The sequence below is a fragment of the Rhinopithecus roxellana genome, chromosome 16 (genome assembly GCF_007565055.1).
Source record: "Rhinopithecus roxellana isolate Shanxi Qingling chromosome 16, ASM756505v1, whole genome shotgun sequence".
Classification (NCBI taxonomy): domain Eukaryota; kingdom Metazoa; phylum Chordata; class Mammalia; order Primates; family Cercopithecidae; genus Rhinopithecus; species Rhinopithecus roxellana.
The window spans coordinates 111462625-111488397 of record NC_044564.1 but is presented as its reverse complement, the minus strand read 5'-3'; the positions used below and the strand labels follow the sequence as shown (position 1 = coordinate 111488397).

Here is a 25773-nt window from a genome sequence, read left to right as displayed (position 1 = left end):
GCAAAAGTACATGGCACATGGCAGACACTCAATCAGCATAAGATGAACACTATATGTTGCCTCCTATGGTGGGCAGAACAATGGCCTCACCAACAATGTCCAAGTCCTAATCCCCAAACCTGTAATACGTTGCTTTACAGGTAAAAAGAACTTTGCAGTTGTGATTAAGTTTAGGTACTTGAGATGGGAAAGCTATCCTGAAATACCCAGTTGGGTCTGATGTAATTGCAGAAGGGAAAGTAGGAGGGTCAGAGAGAGAGAGAGAGAGAGAGAGAGAGAGAGAGAGAGAGAGAGAGAGAGAGAGATCTGAAGATGCTGCACTGCTGGCCTTGAAGATGGAGGAAGGGGCCATGAGCCAAAGAATGTAGGCAGCATACAGAATGAAAGAGGGAAGAAAGTGAACTCTTCCCCAGAGCCTCTGGAAGGAACACTGCCTGCTGACACATTGATTTTAGCCCAGTCTTAGTTTGTTTGAGCTGCCATAAAATACCATAGACTGGATGGTTTGAACAACACACACTTATTTTCTCACAGTTCTAGAGTCTGGAAGTCCAAGATCAAGGTGCCAGAATGGTCGGTTTCTGCTGAAGGCTCTCTCCCTGGATTGCAGACAGCTGCCCTCTTGCTGTGTCCTCACACAGTGGGGAGAGAAGCAGTCTGATGTCTCTTCTTACAAGGGCATTAATTCTATCATGAGGGCTCCACTCTGTGATTTCATGTAAACCTAATTATATCCCAAAGGGCCCACCTCCAAATACCACCACACTGAGGATTAAGACTTCAGTATATGAATTTGGGGGAGGGGGTCTCAATCGAGACCAGGCTGGTCTCAATCCTCCTTCTGGATTTAAGGTCTAACTTTTAAAAAACCAAGAATGGGGATTCCAAAAGTTCTGAAAATTATTTTGGTTAGATATTCATCCATAGCAGATGAATTTCAGACTTCTGCCTTCTAAAGCTGTAAGATAATGCATGTGTAAGATAATGCATTTTAAAAAATTATTATTATTACTAGAGACAAGGTTTCACTATGTTGCCCAGGCTAGTCTTGAACTCCTGGGCTCAAGAGATCCTCCAGCCTCAGCTCCCCAAAGTGCTGGGATTACAGGCATGAGCCACTGTGCCAGGCTAAATGTGCATTTTTTTACGCTACTATATTTGTGGTAATTTGTCACAGCAACAATAGAAACAAATGCAAGTATCAACCCAATATTGCCTTCCAAGCACCTATGGGCATGGAGAAAATCTAGAAAGGTGGCTATTCCTGCAGGAGTAGGATTATGAATCACTTGATTCTTTTTACATTTTTTTTACAATAAGCACACATTAATTTTAAAATATAAAACAAACCAGAAAACTTTTCTTGTAAATATTATTAGCCCATGCTGAGAAAAGCAGATAAACCTGCTTGCTTTAACCTTTATGGACTAGGCAGATCCACAAGTCCTTCTATCATCCCAGGCAGTGCATACCCAGAGGAGCTCAGAAGGAAAAAAACTGTTCATCTCTGCAATGGTGGTGCTCACGAGACTGTAGCATTGCAAGATAGACTAAGGAGCAAAGAAAGCCAATGAGTTTCACTCCAAATTAGCTAGTGGTGTCTCCCATCATGAGTGGGAAAGCATAAATTGGTGTTTCCTGCTTATTCATCATGAATAGTTATACCACTGTGGTCCAGAGAAAGCAAGCCATGCCTTGGCTGTGCTTCTGGATTTTCCAGGCAAGACGGATTTCCCTTGGGCATCTGTGGCGGGCTGTGCTGACAGGGGGCAGAGAAAAGAATCTGCAATTCCTCCCACCCAAAGAACCCAAGAGATGGCTGCATGCACTCAGAATACAGCTGTTGTCATCCCTGACAGCCCAAATCTTCCTTCTGGATTTCAGGTCTAACTTTTAAAAAGCCAAGAATGAGGATTCCAAAAGTTCTGAAAATTTTGGTCAGATATTATGATTTGGGTGATTATTACACTCTCTATGCATGAAGTCTGAGGTCTTAAATCAAACAGCCTTTGTTTCCACATTTCTCAAAAGAAAAGAAAAAGCCATCACCCACTCGTATTTAAAAACCAAACTGAACCGAACAAAAGCACCCACCAGAGGACACGCCTCGGCCGGGGCCTCCTTCAATGACCTCCTTTCTTCACACAGCATTGGGATAAGGTTGCAAACATCTAAAGCGACCCACAAGTCACCAGAAAGAAATGAGCTCAGACTTGCAATTTCAATTTCGTTTCCTCTCAGTACAAGGGAACATCCTGCTTGTCAGTCCCAGAGTGCACGGACTTGTGCGGTTCCAGCTGTGACCCACACACCAAGAGCTGGTCCCTTCTTCTTTCATCTCCTCCTCTGAAGGCCCCAGGGGTGGGAGAATGTGATGATATGAATCTTCAGATTATAAACCTAGCTCGGAAATGAGAAATACCCCTGCTTGGCAAACAAGTCTGAGAAACTGTCAAATACTATTGCTTAAAGGTAAGTCGGGTTGTTGGACGAGTTGCTGATATTGGGTTTATCCCTATGAACACAACTGGAAGAGGATGAAAACTCTAGAAGGAAAGAAAGAGCTCTGCTCTTACAGGGCAGGCAGAGTTTAAGACCAAAAAGGAAAAAAGTTAAAACAGTAAGAATGAAAATTATGGTGAATAGTAATTCTCCACCAAGATCCTTTTGTTAAGTACATTTCTACTAGCATGGCAGGCTTGGCTGTGTGAAGATTACCTTCCCCCAAAAGGAAAACATTTTTATGGTAATACATGTAATTTTATTGTCACTCAATACATTTAATGATGGATTTTTTACTCTTTAGTTTTTGAAATCATAGTGGACTATTGAAAACTCATTATTCCTGACCTCAAGTTTCCAAGAGAAATGTTAATTCTAAGGAAGTAACGGAAAAAAAAATCCCAGCTAGGAATAGAAAGCAATTTTATCGTATATGTTCTGTTATTTATCTCAGGCTCACAACTGCGCGAAAGAGCAACTCATAAATAATTCTACTAAGGCTTTCTGGACTTTTCTTTCTTGAGACAGGGTCTCGCTTTGTTACTCAGACCGGAGTCCAGTGGCATGACCACAGCTCATGGCAGCGTTGAACTCAAGCTTAAGTAATCCTCCAACCTCGCCTCCTGAGTAGCTAGAACTACAGGTACACAACACTAAATTCGGCTTTTTCTTTTTTTTTCCATAGAAACAGGGTCTCACTATGTTGCCCAGGTTGGTCTTGAACTTCTGGTCTCAAGCGATCAGCCTCTAGGCTTTTTCTTAAAACAAAAGAGCAACTGTAATGTTGTAATGTTGTAATAACAACAATAATAACTCTTACTAGGAGCTTTTTATGTACCAGGCCCTGTCTCAACTTTTTTATGAGGCTGGTATAACTTTATTCCTATTTTACTGAGGTTTACAGAGGTGAAGTAACTTGGTCACAAAGCTAGCAAGTGGTGGAGTCAGGAATTAAGCTTGAGATACGAATCCAGAGAAGTGACTGTCACATTTTAGCATGTATTCTCCTTGACCAGCTTTTTTACATCACACTTTTTTTTTTTTTAGACAGAGTCTTGCTTTGTTGCCCAGGTTGGAGTGCAGTAGTGATTGTAGCTCGCTACAACCTCCCGGGTTCAGGCGATTCTCCTGCCTCAGCCTCCCAAGTAGATGGGATTACAGGCATGCGCCAACACACCTGGCTCATTTTTGTATTTTTGGCAGACATGGGGTTTCACTGTGTTGACCAGGCTGGTCTCAAACGCCTGACCTCAAGTGATCCACCCACCTCAGGCTCCCAAAGTGCTGGGATTACAGGCATGAGCCACCTCGCTTGGCCTTCGCATATAAATGTATACTTGAGTAATGGGAAATAAAAGAGAGACTGGTAATACTTGTGAGTTAGATACACACAGGTTTTGAGAAGCTTTTTACTTTACTTTAAAGGCCATGAGAAAGAAAATCTCGTTAAAAGAACTACACATGTATTCTTCGGTACTCTAATGGTCTGTCCACACACTCTCTCCCTGACCCACCTCACCCCCTAGTTTTCCACCCCATACGTATGTAGCACACAAAGATCAAATAGACCTGAAACGCCAATCTCCTTGTGAATCACCTCCTCTTTGTCACCTGAAAACTATGCATCTGTTTTTGTACATGGCTGAGTTTGATTCCTCAGAAGATGCTCCCCTAACTAACTTGCAGCATGGAGAGGCCATGCAAACGTAGGCAATGAGGATATCACGTGGTGGCCCAGCACCAGCAGGAGTCAACCCAGACATGTGGATATATCCAAAGACCCAGCACAATCAGCAGGAACAGCGCAACCTGCTTACACCAGGGAATTCAGCTGGTGGGGAACGTTCTGCTTTTTCCAAAGTTCTGCTGCCCAGAAGCTGTGATCGCAGGCTTGTTACAGAAGAAAGACTTCTGGGCCCACAGCATCTCAAGAGTGAGGCTGACAGGCAGGTTTAATCATGGCAGTTGCCCTTTCCAAAACTGTAAGGGTAATGTCTAAAGAGAATGTGGAATTCTATACTTTGAAAAGTCCTGATTTCATTGCACACCTTCACCCCTTGCCAAACACAGCTTCAACATAGTCTTTTCTGGCCGGGCGCGGTGGCTCAAGCCTGTAATCCCAGCACTTTGGGAGGCCGAGACGGGCGGATCACGAGGTCAGGAGATCGAGACCATCCTGGCTAACACGGTGAAACCCCGTCTCTACTAAAAATACAAAAAATTAGCCGGGCGAGGTGGCGGGCGCCTGTGGTCCCAGCTACTCAGGAGGCTGAGGCGGGAGAATGGCGTGAACCCGGGAGGCGGAGGTTGCGGTGAGCTGAGATCCGGCCACTGCACTCCAGCCTGGGCGACAGAGCAAGACTCCGTCTCAAAAAAAAAAAAAAAAAAAAAAAAAACATAGTCTTTTCTTACCAATTCCTTTCCAAATGGCATACATCTTTCAAGAAAACATACTTGCTGGTTTTAGGTAAAGAGAACACAGGGAAGTTCTGGTCCAAGGAAGAAAGCTCAATTTTTAAAAGGCAAGGAGAATAGTGCGTAGTCATGGTGCTCAATGATCACCAGTCAACTAACTTAGTTGACTTTGACCCCACTGAACCAAAAGTGTTCATATTTAATTAACAGAATAATGAACACTTATCCCTGCTCGTCCTCAAATTTAAAAATTGTTTCGTTGCTTGAGTACCCAGTTCTTTCAAAGTTTTCAAGGAATGAGCCTGTTTCTGGAGTAAATGGCAGAGTTTCTTCCTGGGAAATAAACTTTCAAAAAGAACTCACAAGAGCAGCTAGGCTAGATGGTTGAAGTGGACTAAGTTAGTCCCTTGGCTATCTGCTCAGATCTTTGGACAGCCTGATTTTGCCTACTGTAATTTGGGGCATTGGAATTGAGTTCTGAAAGCAGAAAGGAATCATCCTGGGTCACTAGGGAAGGGCTGTTTCATGGCCTCTGAGAGTCAAATTTATACATCCAGGCCACTGCAAGATAAGGATTGAAGAGCTACAGTGGCTCCTAAAAGGAGGATCAGGAAGGACCCAGGAAAATGCAGGGGTTGGGCATGAGACTGGGAAAGGGCAGAGGGAACCTGAGCTACAGGTTGGAGAGAGAAGCTATTACTGCATACCTCGCAGAGCAGGCTCAACAGATGGGAGGAGAAGGTAGGGGAAAGAAGATGGATTTTGGAGACAAATGAGAGCCTGAGTTTGAAACCAGACTCCCATTTTCACGCTGAGCGACCTTGGGCAACTTAATCTCTCTGGGCTCTAGTAGTAATACTTTGAAAAAGAATAATATTACAGATCTACAACTCTTCATGCATAATTCCCAAATCCAAAAAAGTCTGAAAAGAAAGATTTTTCATAACTTATTTGGCAGCAAAACCTGACATGAGCTGACATGAGTGTCTCCTAGTCTTTCTCCACTTAATGTAACTAATTCTTCTTCTCAAGTTTTAGAGTAGAAATTTAATTTGCTCACAGGGTGTTGCCCCAGAACCTGCCAGTTGTGTTAAACAATAGCATATTCATTGCATTACTTTTCTAAATAATAGTATGTACTTTATAAATTCTCTAAAATCAGAAAAAGTCTGAATCCAGAAATATATCTGGCCTCAAGGGTTAATTTGTATCTGAGAGGGCTGTTGGGAGGATTCAGTGAGAAAATGAGAAATGTCAAGTGTGAAATAACTAGTATTATATGCAGCTTTAAGGCCTTGATAAATTGTAACTACCATGATTAGACTTGTGTCACCAGAGAATGTCCTAGAAACATGGTGGTGGACAATAACCATCTGTGGACACTCCACAGTAAGCTTTAGCTAGCTTCACACAGCCAGCAGGGCTCCCACAAGCTGCACAGTTGGTGCCTGCCTTGCAGGAAAGAGAGGCACTGTGTACTACGGATGGAGAGCTCTCTCATCATCAATCCTTCTGTCAGATGCTGACACAGGGGCTTCCCCCATGGAGCAATGAGGGCACCTCAAATGAAACCATGCCTCATCTGGCTCTAATTTAGCATGGCACACTCCACCAAGCTCTGCTTCATGAAGACTGTGTGGACACTCACAAACATATTTTTCCTAAGACTTTCCCTTGTGATATTCGCAGATAATGAAGGGGAAAGAACAAAGACCTAGTTAAGAATCTTTATAATAATATAATGATCACCTCATGTGGAGTCTTAATCTAAACAGACAGCAGCAGAAGTCAATACTTCCTGTACATCTTACAAAAGTAAGATTTATAACTATCATGTCTTTCCACATATTAGAAGACATGAACAGACACCCCAAGCTGTGGAACTTAAAAGCAACCTATACCACCTTCTCTTTTGCCACTCTCCATAATGTAGGTCTCATGGGGTGAATGATCTGACTTGGTAGATAAATTCAACATCTGGCATGAAAACAGAAACTTTCAAAAAACCAAACAAATCATCACCTAACCGTGTTTGTCTGGCATGCTTAGAACTTAGAAGTGAAACCAGGATATCTAATAATAGACATAGATACTAAAGTGAGAACTGTTGGCAACACCAATATGAAAAGACATTTGAAAAGGTCTTAAACTGCAACTTCAATACACTGTTTGGATATCCCACCCCCTAATTCTTTTCTCAAGGGTGTTTTACATCAGTGTGTGAGTTACCCCTACAAATCAGGCTCATGTACCTGCAAAGGTGCTTCCTTTATTCTCTTTCTCTCTCTCTCTTTTTTTTTTTTTTTTTTTTTTTTTTTTTTTTTTTGAGACATGATCTCACTTTGCTGCCCAGGCTGGAGTACAATGGTTCAATCATAGCTCACTGCAGCCTTGAACACCTGGGCTCAAGCAACCTTCTTGCCTCAGCTTCCCAAGTAGCTGGGACTACAGGCATGTGTCACTACACTCAGCTAATTTTTTTTTTTTTTTTTAAGAGATGGGGCCTTGTTATGTTGCCCAGGCTGGTCTCAAACTCCTGGGCTCAAGCAATCCTCTTGCCTCCACCTCCCAAAGTGCTGGGATTATAGGCATGCACCACCACCCCTGGCCTTCCTCCTTTTAGTCTCTAAGTGCCATCAGCAGAGGGCACACATGCACACACTATTGGGAGCATGGCTCCTCACATAACATACAGGGTGTTCACCAAGATGGCGCCAGCCTTCCGAAGTGCTCATAAGCAGGAAGAGCTCAATCCAAGCCTGTGAAATGGATTCATTACAACAGGAAGACATTGAGTCCATCAACTCACAGTGAAGGCAGGACAGCTCGGGGTTGTGTTCAGATAATTACTCCTTTAAAAACTCTCACAGGCTTCTCATTGACCATAGGGTAAACTCTAAAGTCTACAACCCTTCATATGATTGACAGAGCTCTTGGTTGTCTGACTCCAAATCAATTTCTGTTTTGTTTTAAATCTCTTCCTTTAACTTACTCTTAAATATCTCAAATGTGCCAAGTTCTCTATTCCTTTTGAGTCTCTCAGGTGCCCTTCCTTCTCCCCTACACCCCGAGCCCAACTTTACCCCTTCATTTCTCAGCTTAGACAGTAATTTCCTAAGGAAGGAAGGCTTTCTTTATCCTCCAAATGACATGGTCTTCCTTGTTTTGTGCTCCTACAGGTCTCTGTGCTTCTCTGTCATAAAACTGCCTCATTTGTTTAATGTTGTTTCTCTTACTGAACCATTAAGTTCCCTGAGAGCAGGGACTACACATTTTTGTTCACCTCTGTATAAACAAATGTCATTCAAATACTATTAAAGTGGAGCTTCTTCCTTTAAAAGTCAAATAAGGGCTAGGCATGGTGGCTCATGCCTGTAATCTTAGCACTTTGGAAGGCCAAGGCGGGTGGATCACCTGAGGTCGGGAGTTAGAGACCAGCCTGGCCAACATGATGAAACCCTGTCTCTACTAAAAATACAAAAAACAAACAAACAAAAAAATTAGCTGGGCCTGGTGTTGAGTGCCTGTAATCCCAGCTACTCGGGAGGCTGAGGCAGGAGAATCACTCGAACCTGGGAGGTGGAGGTTGCGGTGAGCCGAGTTTGCCCCACTGTACTCCAACCTGGGCGACAGAGCAAGACTCTGTCTCAAAAAAAAAAAAAAATGTCAAATAAGAACCAACAATGACTATATGCTTTTCAAAACAGAACTTCTATCATTCATTGTCCATCTTTTAAAAGCAAAGACAAAGACACTAAAAGCAAAAACAAACAACACTTCCACACCTGGGGGATGGGGTTTCCGTCTAGATAACTTTTGTATGGAAAGAATTCGAAGATTTCTCCTTCCTTACCACATCTTGGCTTGGATTTTATTTGCTTTAAGGTTTTAGGATTCCAGCATGCCACCAGCATAATTTCTACCAGAGAAGTTAAAAATTGTGTTTGTCATCACCTGGTATTCAATCATCAATCTGAGTCACACAACAAACTAGTGGAGTCACTTCTTCTGGCATGAAATATGAAATGTGCCATAGGAACTTGGTAATATCTCCATTCACAAAACCATTGGAGCCAGGAGTTCTGACCCTAGTCATGAATTGTCTAGTTTGGCTGCTCAGAGTCATGTGTCAGCCTTCTCCCTGATCATGAACTTGGAGGTTGGCCAGCCAAGCAATACTCCAAAGATTTCCAGGCATGAACAGGAAGAAAATTGTATTTTACATTCCATTTCTTTCAACTCATGTTGTAATTCTGGGAAGCCCGGGTGCCTGCTTTAAATGTTCTACAGATAAACATGAAGAAATGACATGCATGCATATCATTATCATGATTGTATTCAATATGACATCAAGACTAGAGCAGACTTGCACGGATGAATTACTATCCCCCTGTAGGGAGCAGAAATCAATCCTATGGGGGTGGGATATGGGAGAACAGATCAGTATCAGCATGGAGGGAAGTACTGGGGAGATTGATACTGGGTTGCTGAGATGCCACTGGCAAGCCTTAGGATGCTGACTTGTTTAAGGCAACCTTGGTCCTGGTGGGGAAGGCTGATGGACAACAGCCAGTGGGGGAATCAGGAGAAAGCATTAAAATGTCTTTATATTAGACAATTGTTTATGTGCTGGAAATAAATTTGGAGGAAATATGGTGAGGGGTTCGATTAGCAGACAGAGCCAGAGAAACCTGAAAATACTCATGCTATGGTCTGAATGTCTGTGCCCGCCCCCCACCTTATTCATTTGTTGAAACTTTATCACCAATTTGATGGCATATATTAAGAAAGTCACTGCACTCTTCCTCTTCTTCCTCCCTTTCCTTTCCTTCCCAAACAATTCAATCCAAAAGTCACTAGGCCAGGCTGAATAAGATGGTACCTGCTATAGTGTTGGAGCCCAGGGAGGGTAAGGAGGGTGTTGGTGAAGGGGAGTGGCAGTGGCCACCCAGAAATGATGTTGGAGCCCAAGTTTGGTGAGGAAAACAGGAGACTGGTTATACTGGAGTGAGGGAGAAGGAGGGCTAGTTAAATAATAAACATATTACAGATAATAAAAACTAAGTTTTTATTAAAAACAAAATCTTGTTGTCAAGAAGGTGGTTACAAATATGGAAAAGGAGAAAGTATGAATGAGCCTTTTATTAAATAAGAATTTAAAAGCAATGGGGCAAACTCATGGTTTTCAAGAGAGATGTGTATAATTTCTAATTCTGTCCACTGAGAGTGCCCGGGGCCAGCGACAATGCAATAACAATGAACACAGCTAGCACCCAGATCTTTGTTTGTAAATACCATTCTCCATCATCAGAAACTAATGCTCTTCGGAGAGACGACTGATTTCAGGGTTGGGAAAGTATAAGATGAAACTGGAATATCTTGCGATGCTAGAAATTGAGGAAGCATTCAAAGGATAACGGGGACATCTCCAAAGGACATATAAGTTAGCCAGAAAGGGCTCCCATGAGCAGTAACTGAACAAGTTAAGTATAAAAATAATAAAAGAAATGGATCATAATCCATTGAATATCACAGGAATCCATGAGATCATACCAACACAAATAAATGAAGTTTGATAAGAAGTGGGATAAAAATTGCACAATACCAAAGTATTGCCCTGCAAAATATATACAAATTACAAAAGAAAAAAGTAACTACTGTGCAGAAGCCTGGCAGACACTCCCTCAATTGAGTGATCATAATCAATATTAAGTGATCAGAGTTGACACCTGTCCCCATAATGGGACAAACTAATACCACATGCTACCTGTTTGATACAGTGAGAACACAGCATCAACTTGGTGGGATTCCTACCAAAGAGGCACAACCTGAAAATAATCATATGAAAGCATCAGAGACCCACATTAGGGAGCAGTCTACAAAATTGGGGGTGTTGGGGTATCATATTGGCAATTTACTCTCAAATGATTCAAAATAGAATGACATTTGTACTGTACTTGGGAACTTTTCTTTAGGTTGGAGATTCTTTCAAAATTTAAAAAGTTAATGAGAAGAGTGACCTTGTGTTATTGTAGATTTGATGGAAGCCAAGTGTCAAGGTAAGATTAAGATCTGGATGGACCAAGACAAGTGTCAACAATTATACTTTAGGGTAATGATTCTGAAATTTTCTCTGGTGAAGCATCAGTTTTTCCCCACCAGTCCATTATGAAGCAATAGTTTTGTAAAATGCAAAAATCCCACGCTTGGATTTCAGGACAATATCGTATTGCAATAAGAGTTTTCAAATGCTTACTCTCAATGTCTGAACTTAGAATGAACCAGTAGCAAATGATTTCTGGACTAGCTTGGACCACGCTTTGAGCAGTGTTTTCTACAGTTGAAGATGCGTGGATCCCTGATTGCCATCAAATCCACATGGAAAATCAAAATAACTGGTCACACTGTTATCCAAATGGTAGTAATAATAATTAGCACCCTAATTAACATCAACCATCTACACAAAGTATTCAAAAAAGGGACCGCCCAGGCAATATGAAGGGATTAAAGACCTGCCTTTGTGAAGAGTCATTCAACTTCTCCAAAGGGGTCACATGACAAGAAAAGATGCACCCACCCCTGATTACAAAGTAGCTGCTTTGTGGTGACTTCAGAAGAAAAATCCAGTTACACAGAAGATGAACAAGAACATTTTGCATGGACCAGTCTGCAATGCCAAGCCATGACTATCATTGCTGGGAAGGGAACCAGCATTCAGAAGGGGTTAGTTAGTAGAGGACAGCTCCCAAATCAGATGGGTTTGATTTAACTACAGATACTGAGGGTCAAGCTACTGATTCCAACATAGTCCACACACAGGCCCACTCTGGTTCTATGCTGCAAACAGCCTCTCCTTCATACAACGGCAGGCTTTCAAGTAAAAGAGAACATTTCTTTATAACAAACCAAGTCCAAAGCAGAACAACAAAAAAGGAGCGATTGCATCCTCTGGAAAGTGGCAAACTCCATCCAAGCTCAGGGTTCTTCTAGAGGACACTCTGACACTTTTGTTGCATGTCCCTGTATGCTGGAATTCTCATGCTAGTGTCCCCCCAACACTTACTCCAGACACACACAGAGGAAGCTCCACATAGAAACCCATGAGATGGAATCAACAACAACAGACTGCTGTGGCATGTCTCTCATGTGAGGCACCTCACTTACCTGGGGCAGTTTTGTAGCAAGTTCTGGAGGGCAGCGATGGGGCGTTCTTTGTCCTGGGGCTCTGTGTACTCTGCAAGACTTGTCTCTGCCTCTTCAGCTCCTCTTCCCTTTCCTGAGCTGCTCGGATCTCTTCCTCGATCATGGACAAAGTCCGCTGTTTCCTGGACCTCAGCTTGAAGGGTCCAACCATCACGTCGGATTCTTGAGTGGCCAGGAGGGAGGCTGTGCTTCTCAGCTCAGCTGCCTCCGAGTACTTGCTGAAATAGCTTCCTTCGGGCCTGGTCTCCTCCATGTTAATCGGGCCACTGGGTTGCACAGCTGGCAGTGGCTGGGGGGGGGCCCTTTCCCTGAGTGCCCTGTCTTCAGCAGGCAGAATCTTTGGTAATACATCCCTTTTCTCTTGAACAGGAGAAGACACCTGAGGTGGTTCAAACATGCTCTGAGGCTTTTCTGAGCCGAAAGCCCCAGCTTCAGCTTCCTCTAGAGTTGTTTCAGGTCCCTGTTGCTCTGCTCCATCCCTGCTGGTTTTGGACACAGCTTTATCCACCTGCTCGGCTATGGCTTGTTGAATGGCATTCTGCACCAGGAGACCAGCCTGATACTCCAAGGGATCATCAACCGACGGAGAGTCCCCCAGCATGGAGGAAGGGGAATAGAAACCATGATCGCTAAATGACTTGGAGACGCCTTCTCCTCGGCCCTCTGAGGGGTTGTCAGTTTGTGGCGTCTGCGGCAGAGAAAAATCAGCCAGTGAATTTTCCTGGAGGGCATTGGTTGTCTCATTGGAGGCCCCGCTGTCACTGATGTTGTCCATGCTGAAATCATTGGATAGGGTCTCCAGGACTGTGGTATCCTGAGACCTCACCGACAATTCATCAAGACCAGAGTCAAGCTCCTCTTGGGTCAAGGAGACATTGACAGATTTTGAGAACTGATCCAAAATCCCATGGTCATCATCCTTGACCACGGTGAGGACGGCCCGGGCGCTCGTAAATTCTCCATCCTCTGCCCACAGTTTAGATAAGGGCCCACGTTTAGAAGGCTCGCTGTAGGGCCCTTCCTTCCCCTGAGGGGCTGTGTTGCCCTGGCTTCCTGCTGCCAGTGGGGTCTCCAGGGCACCGGGGGATTTCTGTCCCTTGGTGGCTGAGGCACCACTGTCTTCTGGAGGTCCCCCGACAGAAGGTGGTCTCGGATTAGTCAGTGGCTTGTCTGAGTTGACTGACCCCAGAGGCCTGTAGAAAGGCTTGATGGAGAACAGCCTGGGTGTACTCTGGCCCTTGGCCACTGCTTGCCTGGAATTCTCCATCAGCTGAAATTGTTTGCGAGCAGCAGAGAAATCTATCTGCTCTGTGACAATGTCCTCCTTTGCTTTGTCAATCATGCTTGCGCGTTCATGAGAGGAGGCAGGGGCTGTGCAGAGCTGCGATGGGGGCTGCTGCTGCTGCTGTAACTGTTGCTGCAGCAGCAATTGTTCCTGCTGCGCCCTTTTCTCCTTGCGCTCCTTGTACTTTTTGTGCGACTCCAGATGTTCCTCGTCCAGCTGCTCCTCGATGGTTTTTTCCTGTGGGGGATTCCACCATTTTGCTGCAATGCCAGGATTCTTCTTGACGGCCTGGCTGCGGATGAGCTCTCTCCTCTCCTTTTCCAGCTCCAGCATTTCTTCTGAAGGCCTCACTTTTCTAACGCAGTATTGTTCTTTCTCACGCTCGTCATCCTCAAAGAGCTTGGAGGGCTTCTTGTCCTCATGGAAGGCACGCAGCTCAAACTTGGCCTCCTTCTTCAGTGTGGTGAGAGTGAACTCTCCATCTCGGGAAGAACACCATGAGCTGGTTGAGGAGCTGGGGCTGACAGGGGCCTGCAGGCTGTCCCCCAGCGCATCTCTAGGCTGGCTGGGGGAATGGCCATTTGTTCTTTCTGCCTCTGCCATGGGGTCAGGGCTGCTATTACTGAGCTCGATGTGAGGCGGTGCCTGCTGGCTAGCTGTTCTCTCAGTGGGTTCTGGCTGGGTCGTCTCGTGGACAGGGGGGCTTAGGCCGCCCACCAGGACCACTGCACCAGGCTCTGGGGAGGATGTTCCATTGAACGTTCCGTCCACAGCAGAATCACAGCAGTTGGCCTCCAGCACCTCATCTAGATAGCGGATCTCTCTGGCAACATCGTTATCCAGGGATTCGTGGTGATCAGTGAGGAGGCCATTATGTGGGGGTGAATAGAAAGGGGAAGGGTGGTCCATGGGATGTGGGGTAGAGGTGATTCCAGGAACACTTTTACATTCTGCAACAGACACCTCAATTTCCATGTTTTTGTGATCTGGGGAAAGAGAGCTGGTAGCAGGCTCCAGGAGGGTGGCACTATAGTCTTCTCCCTCGCTTTTTAACCGGATATCATCCTCAGAAAGCTGGGGAGGCTTCTGGAATAAAGAGAAAACAAAAGTCGGGGTTAAATACTGCATCTCTTATGGATGTGAATGCTGACAAACTGACTCATAACTAAGAAGGAAAATGGAAACCACAGTGACAAATTCTTTTGAATAGAAATTTCCTAATAATCCCTTAAATGTTCATTTTCTTGTAGTAACGGGTGCCCAACCCTCTCTATTTTACAGATTCCATTTTGTTTACATGCTAGTGCCATTTTTTAATTTTATCTACTAAGGTGGAAGAGATTACATCATTATTGTACCAGAGTCTTCCCAAGTATTTTGTAGCAAATGATTGCAGGCTATGCAATAGGACTATTAATAGGATTGCAAAAAGAAGGTCCTTTTGTATGAACAGATCTTTAAAACATATGACTTTCTGCCAGATGTAATGCAGTTATTCTGGAGACAAGAAACTTTTTGGAAAATCTTTCCAGAATAAAATACTGGAAAACAGTAGATCCCTTTAATGGCAGCACATAGGCTACAGTGCCTCACTGCCATGGCTGTAACTGACCATGTGCCTTATAAACACCATCACCAAAGCCACTGACTGCACAGCTCTGTTTTCCGGGATTGCATCAAAATAATACTCTTTAGTTAAGAAGTCAGCATTGTTTTGAAAAACTAATGGCCAGTGGTACCTCTCCTCCAGTTTCTTAACTGCTTTATATGTGATATCTTGAGTTTGTGATTCAATAGGAAAACTCTATCTCCTTAATGTTTTAAAATCCATCATATATATATATACATATATACACACACACACATATATATATATACACACACACATATATTTTATATATATATATATATATATATTTTTTTTAAGATAGGTTCTTGCTCTGTGGCCCAGGCTGAAGTGCAGTGGTGTCATCTTGGCTCACTGCAACCTCCACCTCCCAGGACTACAGGTGTGTACCATCACCCCTGGCTGATTTTTTTCTTTTTTTTTTTTTGTAGAGACAGAGTTTCTCCATGTCACCCAGGCTGGTCTTGAACTCCTGTATTCAAGCAATCTGCCTGCCTCAGCCTCCTGAAGTGCTGGGATTACAGACATGAGCCACCATGCCCAACTTATCCATCCTATTTTTCTACCAGTTATCTAGCCTATGTAATGTTGTTATTTGGCATTAGAAACATTAATTTTCAAATTATAAGATGATTTTCTTTTTCATATCAAAGGACTCTGGCTTATCTCAAAGAATTCCAGTAAAGTATAAACTTAATTAGAGTTATCCTCAAGGACTTTACTAACACCTAGGTCGGCTTTGTCTCCCTATCTCAAGTTTATAATGTGCTTTGTATTATTGACATAGGACAATGCAAAATTGCAAGAGAGTGTCATCTTCATTTATCTAAGGTTTCAACAATTTTAAATGCTTAGAATATTAAAGCACCATCTTGGGATGATTCTCAGGAAATTAATTTCAAAATCCTTCCCAAAAAAGTAGATAATTATGGATTTGTTCTTAAGACCTAAGAAAACACAAGAGTTCACCATAAGTGCTCTACATTGCTGTCAAAATGTGAAAAACTCTCCGGGTTATCCATGAACTGGGGGGTTTCCTTCAATCTTCATTTCCCACGTTTCCTTTCAGACTTAAATTATTCAAGTAATGTGTATGTCTTCTCCATTAACAGGCACGAATAATGAGATGAGTATTCCTCTTTTGTCAACATCTTCTGTTCTCTGATTTTCTTCCAGTCTAGGTCTGGTCTTTGTTAAAGATTGATATTTAACACAATATTTATAATTGCTAACATCTTTATTTTTTATTTTTGACCATCATTAAACAGTAGTCTTTGCTGCTACCTTCCTTTTTCTTTTTTTTTTTAAAGAGACAGGCTCTTGTTCTGTTGCCCAGGCTGAAGCACAGTGATGTGATCATAGCTCACTGCAACCTTCAAGTCCTGAGCTCATGGGATCCTCCTGCCTCAGTTTCCCTTAGGACTACAGGTGGATGTCACCATGCCTGGCTAATTTTTTAAATTTTTTGTAGAGATAGAGTCTCGCTATGTTGCCCAGGCTGGTCTCAAACTCCTGGACTCAAGCAGTCCAGCCTTGGCCTCCCCAAAGTACTAGGATTACAAGTGTAAGCCATCCTGCAGGGCCAGCCCTTTTAAAACTGTTAACTAAACTTTCTGTTGGACAAGGCATTGTCGGTAACTTCTACTCATATATCATTAAGAATTACACAAAATCTGAATGCTGAAACTTACTGGCTGCCATTCAATTTCAAGTAAACCTAGGCCAAAATTAGCCCACTCCATGGAAAATTATTATTAGAATAAGAAGACAAAGAGAGATTCATGGTACTGCTAAGATGAGTCAGATTACCTATGGCACCCTTACCCCTGGCTTCTTTTGGCTAATGACTCACTGCTGATATTCTGCATGGGAACAACAGAGCTCTCCTTCTATCCTTTTTGGCTTCGGGGTCGAGGTGGGCGGAGGGGAGTGGGAAAACAAAGCCGGTAGGACTGAAATATGTTTAGAAAACACTGCTCTCCTGAAACACAAGATGCTTTAGAATACTTGAGGAGAGGAAGACGGGCAACGTAATAGTAAAGGAAACTAAAAGGCAAATAATTAGTTCTATAGTTTCATTAATTAATCCATTCATTAAACATGAGGGGAACTTATTCTGCAGGGTCACAATGAAATTAGCAGCAACGATAAGCTCCAGAAGACTATACCCTTTCTTAAAAAAAAAAAAAAAAAAAAAAAAAAAAAACCGAGTTCCCTGTACTTCCAAGAAAGCCCTAAGTCTATTTTAGAGTTTTCTTAGTCTGAATCAGGCAAATGAAGAACTTGCCTCTCTTTGACTCTTGTTGCTAATCAGAGGAAGGAGTGATGGGGCTTATCTCCAAAGCTATTTCCCAAGAAGCTTTTCCGCTCCTCACATCAGCATTGTCCCTTTCTCTTGAATGTTTCACACATCAAGCGCTCAATGATGAATGAGCAGATGCCTTTCCATGTTTTCTTTTTAGGACTCAACAATTAAACAGCTCTTTCTAAGGCACTCTTTTTGAGCTACAAATAGTTGTTTTGGTACCAAATTTTTAAAATCTAAGACGAGAATTTGACAATATACTTTTGCAGTTGTCTGAAAAAAAAAAATATAAAACTGCCATTATCTTTGAATCAGAAATTAATTTACAAGTAGTTATGTCTTCTGTGATCGGTCAAACTGAGATTTTAAAATATGCTAGTTAGTTGGCAGGGTGCAGTAGCTCATGTCTGAAATCCCAGCACTTTGGGAGGCTAAGATGGGTGGATCACTTGAGGTCAGGAGTTTGAGACCAGCCTGATCAACATGGTGAAACCCCCTCTCCACTAAAAATACAAAAGTTAGCCGGGCATGGTGGTGTACAGCTGTAATCCCAGGTACTTGGCTTGAGAATCGCTTGAACCTGGAAAGCGGACGTTGCAGTGAGCCAAGATAGTGCCACTGCATTCCAGTCTGAACCCAAAAAAGGTTGGGTGCAGTGGCTCACGCCTGTAATCCCAACATTTTGGGAGGCCATTGTGAGCGGATCACTTGAGGTCAGGAGTTTGAGACCAGCCTGACCAACGTGGTGAAACCTCGTCTCCCCTAAAAATACAAAAGTTGACCAGGCATGGTGGTGTACACCTGTAATCCCAGCTATTTGGCAAGAGAATCACTTGAACCCGGAGAGCAGAGGTTGGAGCATTCCAGCCTGGGTGAGGAAGTGAGGCTCGGTCTCAAAAAGGGAAAAAAAAAAGAAGCAGCCCACGCGGTGGCTCACCCCTGTAAGGCAGGCAGATCACCTGAGGTCAGGAGTTTGAGACCAGGCTGGCCAACACAGTGAAACCCCGTCTCTACTAAAAATACAAAAAATTAGCCAGGCTTGGTGGCAAGTGCCCCTGTAATCCCAGCTACTTGAGAGGCCGAGGCAGGAATTTAGGAGGAGGAGGTTACAGTGAGCCGAGATCACGCCACTGCTACTCCAGCCTGGTTAATAAGAGTGAAACTCCATCTCTCTCTCTCTCTCACACACACACACACACACATACACACACAAAAGGCTAGTTACTTGTTAAAAGTCAAAGTTAGGGGGGGTTCCAGTGTAATTTGAGATGAATCCTTTCCAATACATTTTTTTAAACCTCTAGACACTGGAGGGTGTAAACAGGAAAGAGGCCCTCCTTCTTGTGAGCTACATGGCATCCAGTCCCCCTTTCCCATAAATTCAGAAAATTCTTCCTGACACTAAATTCCATCTACTCAGGGAGCAGCAGGTTTAACCTCTAATTGGTATGGAAGTATTTAAAGAGATAAACAACTCTGAATTACTGATTCACAATCATGCACCAGAGGTCTTGAGGTTTTGTAAAGTTAGACAACAATGATAACAAAAGAGCGAATTCCTGAGTTCCACTGTAAGCAGTAAGAATTTGCCTTCATGCATGATGGCCTGATGGAATCAAAGCCACTGGCAACTACACCAGGTAAATAAAAATGGGCTGGAAATCTAACCTATCCGGATTGGGCAGGAATCTGGGCTTGGTATCGTCAGATGATGTCTTGTCTAAACTAACAAATGCTTATTGCTCTCTTTGAAGATAAGAAGGTCCAGAATTTTCTCCATGCTTCAGATTAGGCGAACGTGATTACAGATTTAGATAAGATGCACATTCATTCAATCAACAGGAAAGTCCTTTTTGAAATGAACTATTTCCCAATGCAAAAAAACAGAAGGATATGAAAGAATCATCAAACTGGGTTTTCTAAGGTCAGAGAAAACCTAGGGTGCAAAGGGGCTGTGAGAGCTTTTTAGATCGGCCCAGCTCACCCTACAGGTAGAGCTCTAACACCACGACACAGAAACCTGCCTTTCCCACTAAATTCCTAGACTAGTTAACAGCTGGTTAGGATGTCTACCATTTACTTTCAAATACTTGGTCAGGGGCAATTTAATACAGCTGTGTGCTTCTGAAATCAGTTTAAATTACATTCCAGGGTCTGACAACCACCCTAACTGGGAACATAAACTCAAGAAATGGTCATCTAGGATCTAATGAGAGATCCCACACCCCACAGGTGGCTTCCTCCAGTACTTAGCTCTCTTGAACTCCGGAGAACCCCTGAAGCTTTGCTAATTGGCATAATTAAGGTGAGAAATAGGTTTTCATTAGTGAAATTAGTGGCCTGTCAATTAGCATAATGAATGTTAGAAATCCGTGAAATTGGTAGTGTTCACATTTGTGGATTGGAGATCTTCCTCACCCTTTCATGAAGGGGATATGCCAATAGAGTGAACCCTTTGGTTTATACACCCTTACGGATGGTGTTTGAGGTTTGAGAACTAACGATTCTTGTTTCTAGCTTTTGGTTCAGGGGACTTTGGTTGCTTAACACCCACTAAAACGGTAACATAATCCTGTCTTCATAAAGTTCCCACATCTGTCTTCAGGCAAGGTTGGGGGGTAGCATCTAGAAACTTAGGGACCTGAGATTTCTTCATACCACTTTTTACAAATGTTTATTTAACACAAGTCTGTATGAGTGCCAGAATTTGGTCCAAGAGACCTGTGTTTAATATAACCTGGTAGCCAGGCTGCTACTAAAGTCACCTTTATCTACCAAAAAGTGTCTAATAGTTTTGCAAAGCAAATTAACATGGCTTAATTTACAATACAGGTGCCTATCTCTCCACCTAAATAATGTAGAAAATGTGGTAATTCAGAGTTTGGCGTCCAAAGACCAGAGTCTGGGGTCATTTCTTGGCTCTACCTATAAAAGTCCTACCAGACTTTTTGTACTATAATTATGGAATTCTGCTGAGAATAGAACTCCTTCGTAAGCAGGACTAATAATATCTCCCAAATCTGTTTTGAGAATTAAGTTAGAAAATGTACTTAAAAGCACTATGTAAACTGTAAAACGGTTAATGCAAATGTTCACTATTATTAAGCCATTTTACACTGAGGTTTAAATGACTGATATTATATTCTTTCTGGCAGCAGACTGAATTTCTTTTGGGAAAAGAGCAGGAGATTTTTAGAAGAAAAGAAATCAACAAGAAAGGATTAAAGAAAAAAGGCCCAGGAGAGACTCAAAGTCAGAACCTATGGCAGCTCTAATCTCCCTCATCTTTCCCTAACCCCAGATCCTCACATGTGAATTTTAGTAGAAGCTGAACACAACTAGGAAGATACAGTTGTGCTGCAACAGAGAGAGTAATTTCACAAAATGTCCTTAAAAGTTAAGCCCTGAAATGCAGTAAGTAGAATAAGTAGTCAAGAACCACCAGACCTGGGGCTCCAGTCACATGGGAAGCAGAGGAGGGGTCACACACTGGATAAAACAGAACCCGGTCCATCTCCATTACTCAGCTAGCCAAGTAAACATACGAGTGAATGAGACAGCCCTGACAAGCCTGTCCTGTGGGCATCTGTAAGCGTAGCATCCCCATTTTCTAGTTGACACATGTCTAATAGCTTATCATTTCATAGTACATGCACATACATATGTCAGCTGATGCTTGAAACATGGCCCTCTGTTAAGTGGGAAAGGCACGAATTTTATTTCAGTCTTAAAACTTCAGAATAAGAGGTATAGAGAAATAAAGAGACATTTCCCAAGATCATCTGGCTAGGAAGTCCCCTAGCCAGGATTTGAAGGTGGGTTCTTCTCATTCTATCCTGATATATCAAAATGCATTCTCAATAATAGGAGGCTTTTGAAATGACATGGGAAATGGTAAGAAGAGTGGATGGATCAAAAGAGAGTTAGCTTGGCTTTTTGGTTGATCTTTTACTTGCTTGAATCTCTACAGATGATGTGAGACTCACAATTTAGCTTTAAAAGTCAATGATCCCTTTGCCTTCTTTATTCAGTCTTGGTCAGAGACAGATGAACTCCCTCAAGACTTAACTCTCTGGAGACATATCTGCTGCTCTACGTGTCAGCTAGAAATGTGACTTCTTGGGCCGGGTGCGGTAGCTCAGGCCTGTAATCCCAGCACTTTGGGAGGCTGAGGAGGGTGGATCATGAGGTCAGGAGATCAAGACCATCCTGGCTAACATGGTGAAACCCGGTCTCTACTAAAAATATGAAAAACTTAGCCAGGCGTGGTGGTGGGCGCCTGTAGTCCCAGCTACTCGGGAGGCTGAGCCAGGAGAATGGCGTGAACCCGGGAGGCGGAGCTTGCAGTGAGCCGAGATCACACCACTGCACTCCAGCCTGGGCAACAGAGCGAGACTCCGTCCCGAAAAAAAAAAAAAAAAAAAGAAATGTGACTTCTTGCACAGTCTGGGGGTTTCACCCTCTGGGCTGGTCTCTGAAGGGGTTCTGTTTCCTCTGGCCACTTGTCAGAGGTAAAATATTAAGATCCCATGTCCATGTCATTGTGATGGACACTGTGAGAAAAGGCTGCAACTCCTCACCAACACCACAAGTGAGATTCTAGAAGCCTGTTTACATTTGCACAGAAAACACAACAGCAGGGCCCTGATCCCTGACCCACTGGGCATAGACACCCATGTGTTCTTTCTGCCCAGGGTACCTAGGCCTGCAGCTAGGCATGTCATGAACAGAAATAACTTTAAGGAAGTGCATTTTCCTTAGCAGGCCTGCCTGAGCCCAGGCGGAGAGCAGAAAGGTGTCCTTCACCACAAGGACAATGTTCACTGTGTTCACAGCCTCCGCTCTGCCCCACCATCCTCAGGCTGTTAAAGCTCGACAGTGTCCCTAACCCATCTCGACCTCCCAGGCTCCTAGCCTAAATGCACAGTGTGACCCAAATTACTCAAACATCAGGCTGTACAACCAGGTTTCTCTGCTCTGAATAACCCAGATTACTTCCTACTAAAGCCATGACATTTAAATTAGAAATGCTTTTCTCCAGATAATAGGTGACCCGATCCTTTAATCCAGTTATTTATAAGTTCCACCAAAAATACAACCTCACTCTTGGCCTAGGAACAGAGGCATGGCTATAAAACAAAAATTCTTCATAGCTGTGAAATCAGAGAGTATCTCCGTTTTCGCTTCTCATCCTGCCTCTCTTTTGTAAGTCATGTTTTCAGTACACAGGACGCAACGACAATCATGATGAAGAACTGGTTCCACGAGCTATGCGTGGCTGTCTTTAGAGAGGTTCTTCCTAAACTTTTAACTTTCTGGCTAAGTCAGGATGTCTCCAGCACTAAGGCAAATGCAGAAGGGGTAGGGTGGGGTGGGGACGGCAGGCGGGGGTGGGGGCGGAGGCGGGGGGAGAAGGAAGTGCACCTGGCTGGTGGATGATGCCCGGAGACCTAAAAGATGACCACATCAGCTGAACCTCATCAGCTTTGGACAAACCAGGCAAAGCTACAGTCAGGAGGTCTGGGGGAGGCTAACTCCCCAAACCGAGGGAACCTGAGGCATAAGGAAGGGGAACAGAAATTGAAGAGGTCAACACTACCTTGGATCCATAAGCATACCCTGGGACCGTGCAGAGCTATATGCTGTCAGCCTGGGCCATGTGAGGTCCTCAGAGCTCCAAGGTGATCCCCCATCCCCAGCAAGAAGCTAACAGACTTGGAGGGAGTACCAGTTCCCATAAGAAGAACAAATAGCACCAGGGGAAGGAAGGGCTGCAGCAATAGCTGGAAATAAACTTCCAACCCTCTTCAACGGCGCAAATCGTGCCAGGCAAAAATAATTGAAGAAAGCGCGGTGCACCAAAGTTCCTAAGCAGGCTGGCTGCACCTCGTCTGGCCCTCTCTGCTGAAGATGGCAGGAAGGAGAAGAAGCTGGAACTCTGAGGGGGCCCACCCATTCTACCCTCCCCTGAAGGCACAGAGAGCAGGAAAGTCTGGGAACTGCTTGCTGCATGAATTAGGCTTTGGGCTTCTAAGCTGAGCTTACAAGCGGGAAGTGGAGGAGAGGAGAGGCCCCGGGTGATAACCTGGGCCACATTCCAGTTTTGAGCAGGCTGTCCTCTTCCATGCCCCCGGCAGAGCTTCTTCCGGCCTGTAGAACTAGGGGCCTGTGTTGATTGTGGGAAACTGGGAACCAAGCCACTCCCTAAGGAGGCTAGAGCCTCCCCTCCTAGCTGATGGAAGACAGCCGGCCAGACTCCAGACCTCAAGCACTGCTGGAGCAAATGCAGGCTAAATTTGGACCCTGCAGGCTCGGGTCAATGCTGTGACCCTTAAAAGGGGCAGATACTAAAACCACTTCTTGGGTTTGCCTCCATGGATCTCCTGCCATGAAGCCATTACAGCTCAATGTGACTAGGGCAGTTCTAAAAAGAAAACTCAACGCTTTGGAGGCCAGGAGTCCTGTTCCTGCTCCTGCAGGCCCAGCCTTTTTTTCTAAGAGTTTCTACAGTATTGGTCAAAAGAGTAGTTCACTGTTCTGCTATTCTGTCTTATGCCTCAGGTACAGGTATGAAGACGGGATGAAAATACTTCTGGAACTCCCCACCTCGTCACTGGAAACAAGGCTTGCTTGTGTCTTGACCCACATTCCTGGTGAAGGAGACTAGTCAATTTCTGACAGAACGGAGTCTCCCCCAGCACCACAGCTTAGCCTATTAATAACATCCTCTTAGCCCCGCTGAAAAGTCAGTGGCTCAAATCACATCTGGAAAATGTTAAGGTGTTATTTGATGAATACATTTACAGCTTGGGCTTTCTGTGAAAGAAACTGAAGATGGTGTGTGTGGTGGGGGTCAGCAGTGGGGAGGGGAGGAAAGGAAGGAAGCTGCTGTTGCCTTTTTCTGCAGCAGCTGATGAAAGGGTTGTTTCTTTCCGTTACTTGGAGACCCACTTCTTACAGGAGTGACTGGGAGGCTTCCGGGTTTCCCGTGAATGAGGAGAGATGTGAGTTTCATGTTTTCCTCAATGGGGAATGCTGAGGGCTCTATCAAGGAGCCCTCGGATGCTCTTCTCACCAAAGGCCCTTTTCACTGTGAGATTATTTTGCAAGGTAGTCCCCACCCCAGAATAAACCAAGCTCAAGGCCACAGAGGGAACTCTGGCTCCTGCAAGCTGAGATTTCTAGGGTAACTGATTCTGCTAAAGACAAAAGCAAGCCTAGTTTTTCAATTCTTTATAAATTTGCTGTGTCCCTCTTGGTTTAAAAATAGTTCCGGATCTTGGGTTCATGCCTGGTGAGCAGGTCACGGCAGGGATCAAAAGCCAAGCACCACTGTGGACCCAGCAGAATCCACTATATTGAGGCCGAGCCCCAGAAAAAAACGGTGCCAGACGCACTTGTGGTTAACCCTCTGTCTACAGACGATTCTGTGCCTATGAACGAAGCTGGTGAGGGTCTCCTTCCATCCCCATGGGACCTCCAAGAGACAGGTACCACACATTCCCCCAAAAACCATATTCCCCCCAAGCCACCCTGTGAATGTGGTGAGTTCCACAGCATGGAAACAGAAGGCTAGCTGTAAACCACAGGATTGGGTCTCTTGAACAAATGCTAGAGGATGGCTAGGAAACGAGGCACCAGAATCACCCAGTCACTTGGTTCTGTTCTGGAAAAGGGCACACAGATTCTCAGACACACTCGCATCATCTTCAAAGCATGATCTGCCACAGACGACTCATACAGCTTTGCACTGTATGTGCAGGACTGAGTGTCCTCTTTGCCTCTTAGCACAAAAGCTGAGAGTTTTATAAGATTTGCAAAAAAAAAAAAAAAAAAAAAGAGAGAGAGAGAGAGAGAGGAGAAGCAAGACGCCAGTCTGAGCTCAGCTGCCCACTTTACAGCAAGAAAGGACTCTCCACAACACATGAGAGACTCAGAAAACCTCCTCCATAAAGACACTGGCCTCAAAAAAGACCCTGTCCTTTCAAATTAGAAAGAAAAGGACAAGAAGATAAATCAGCAGACTTGGCTTACCCTGCCCAGAGCGCGCGCCTCAAACCTCCTCAGTGAGAATTGCCTTTTTCCAGACAGATTCCTGCGTGCGCCCTGGCTCAAGCTGGACAAATTCCTCCTGAGCCTCCTGACGGAAGACTGTGATGTCACCGCGGGCCCTCCCTCTGCTCCCTAAAAGGCCATTCACACAAAGAAGGACTTTAACCTCCTTCGGAGAAGCCTGGCCCCTCCCTGGCTGGCCGGAGCTGGAGGGCAGCGGCATTCCCAGTGAGAGCAGGCCCAGCCTGCTCCTGTCACACTCAGGGCTGAACAGAGAGGCAGAAGCTGGCGGCATTGATGTGAATCAGATACCTCTGTCTTCTCGGCAATTCAGAGGTGGGCCCTGGGACAAGCAGGGAATTGATATCCCAGGCGTATTGAGGC

At 44.2% G+C, this 25773-nt stretch overlaps 1 protein-coding gene across 7 annotated transcripts in view; it reads right to left on the bottom strand.

Annotated features, from left to right (window-relative positions):
- PALM2AKAP2 (PALM2 and AKAP2 fusion) overlaps positions 1 to 25773 on the bottom strand; it is a 554929-nt gene that overhangs the window by 22093 nt on the left and 507063 nt on the right. For 6 of the 7 annotated variants that reach the window (XM_010365579.2, XM_010365578.2, XM_010365577.2 and 3 more), the window contains one exon: positions 12082 to 14491. In XM_010365579.2, coding sequence (XP_010363881.2) covers positions 12082 to 14491 — 2410 coding nt within the window. Of the gene's footprint in view, positions 1 to 12081; positions 14492 to 25371; positions 25464 to 25773 lie in introns of those variants that run through there. The other variant, XM_010365582.2, reaches the window with a different exon arrangement.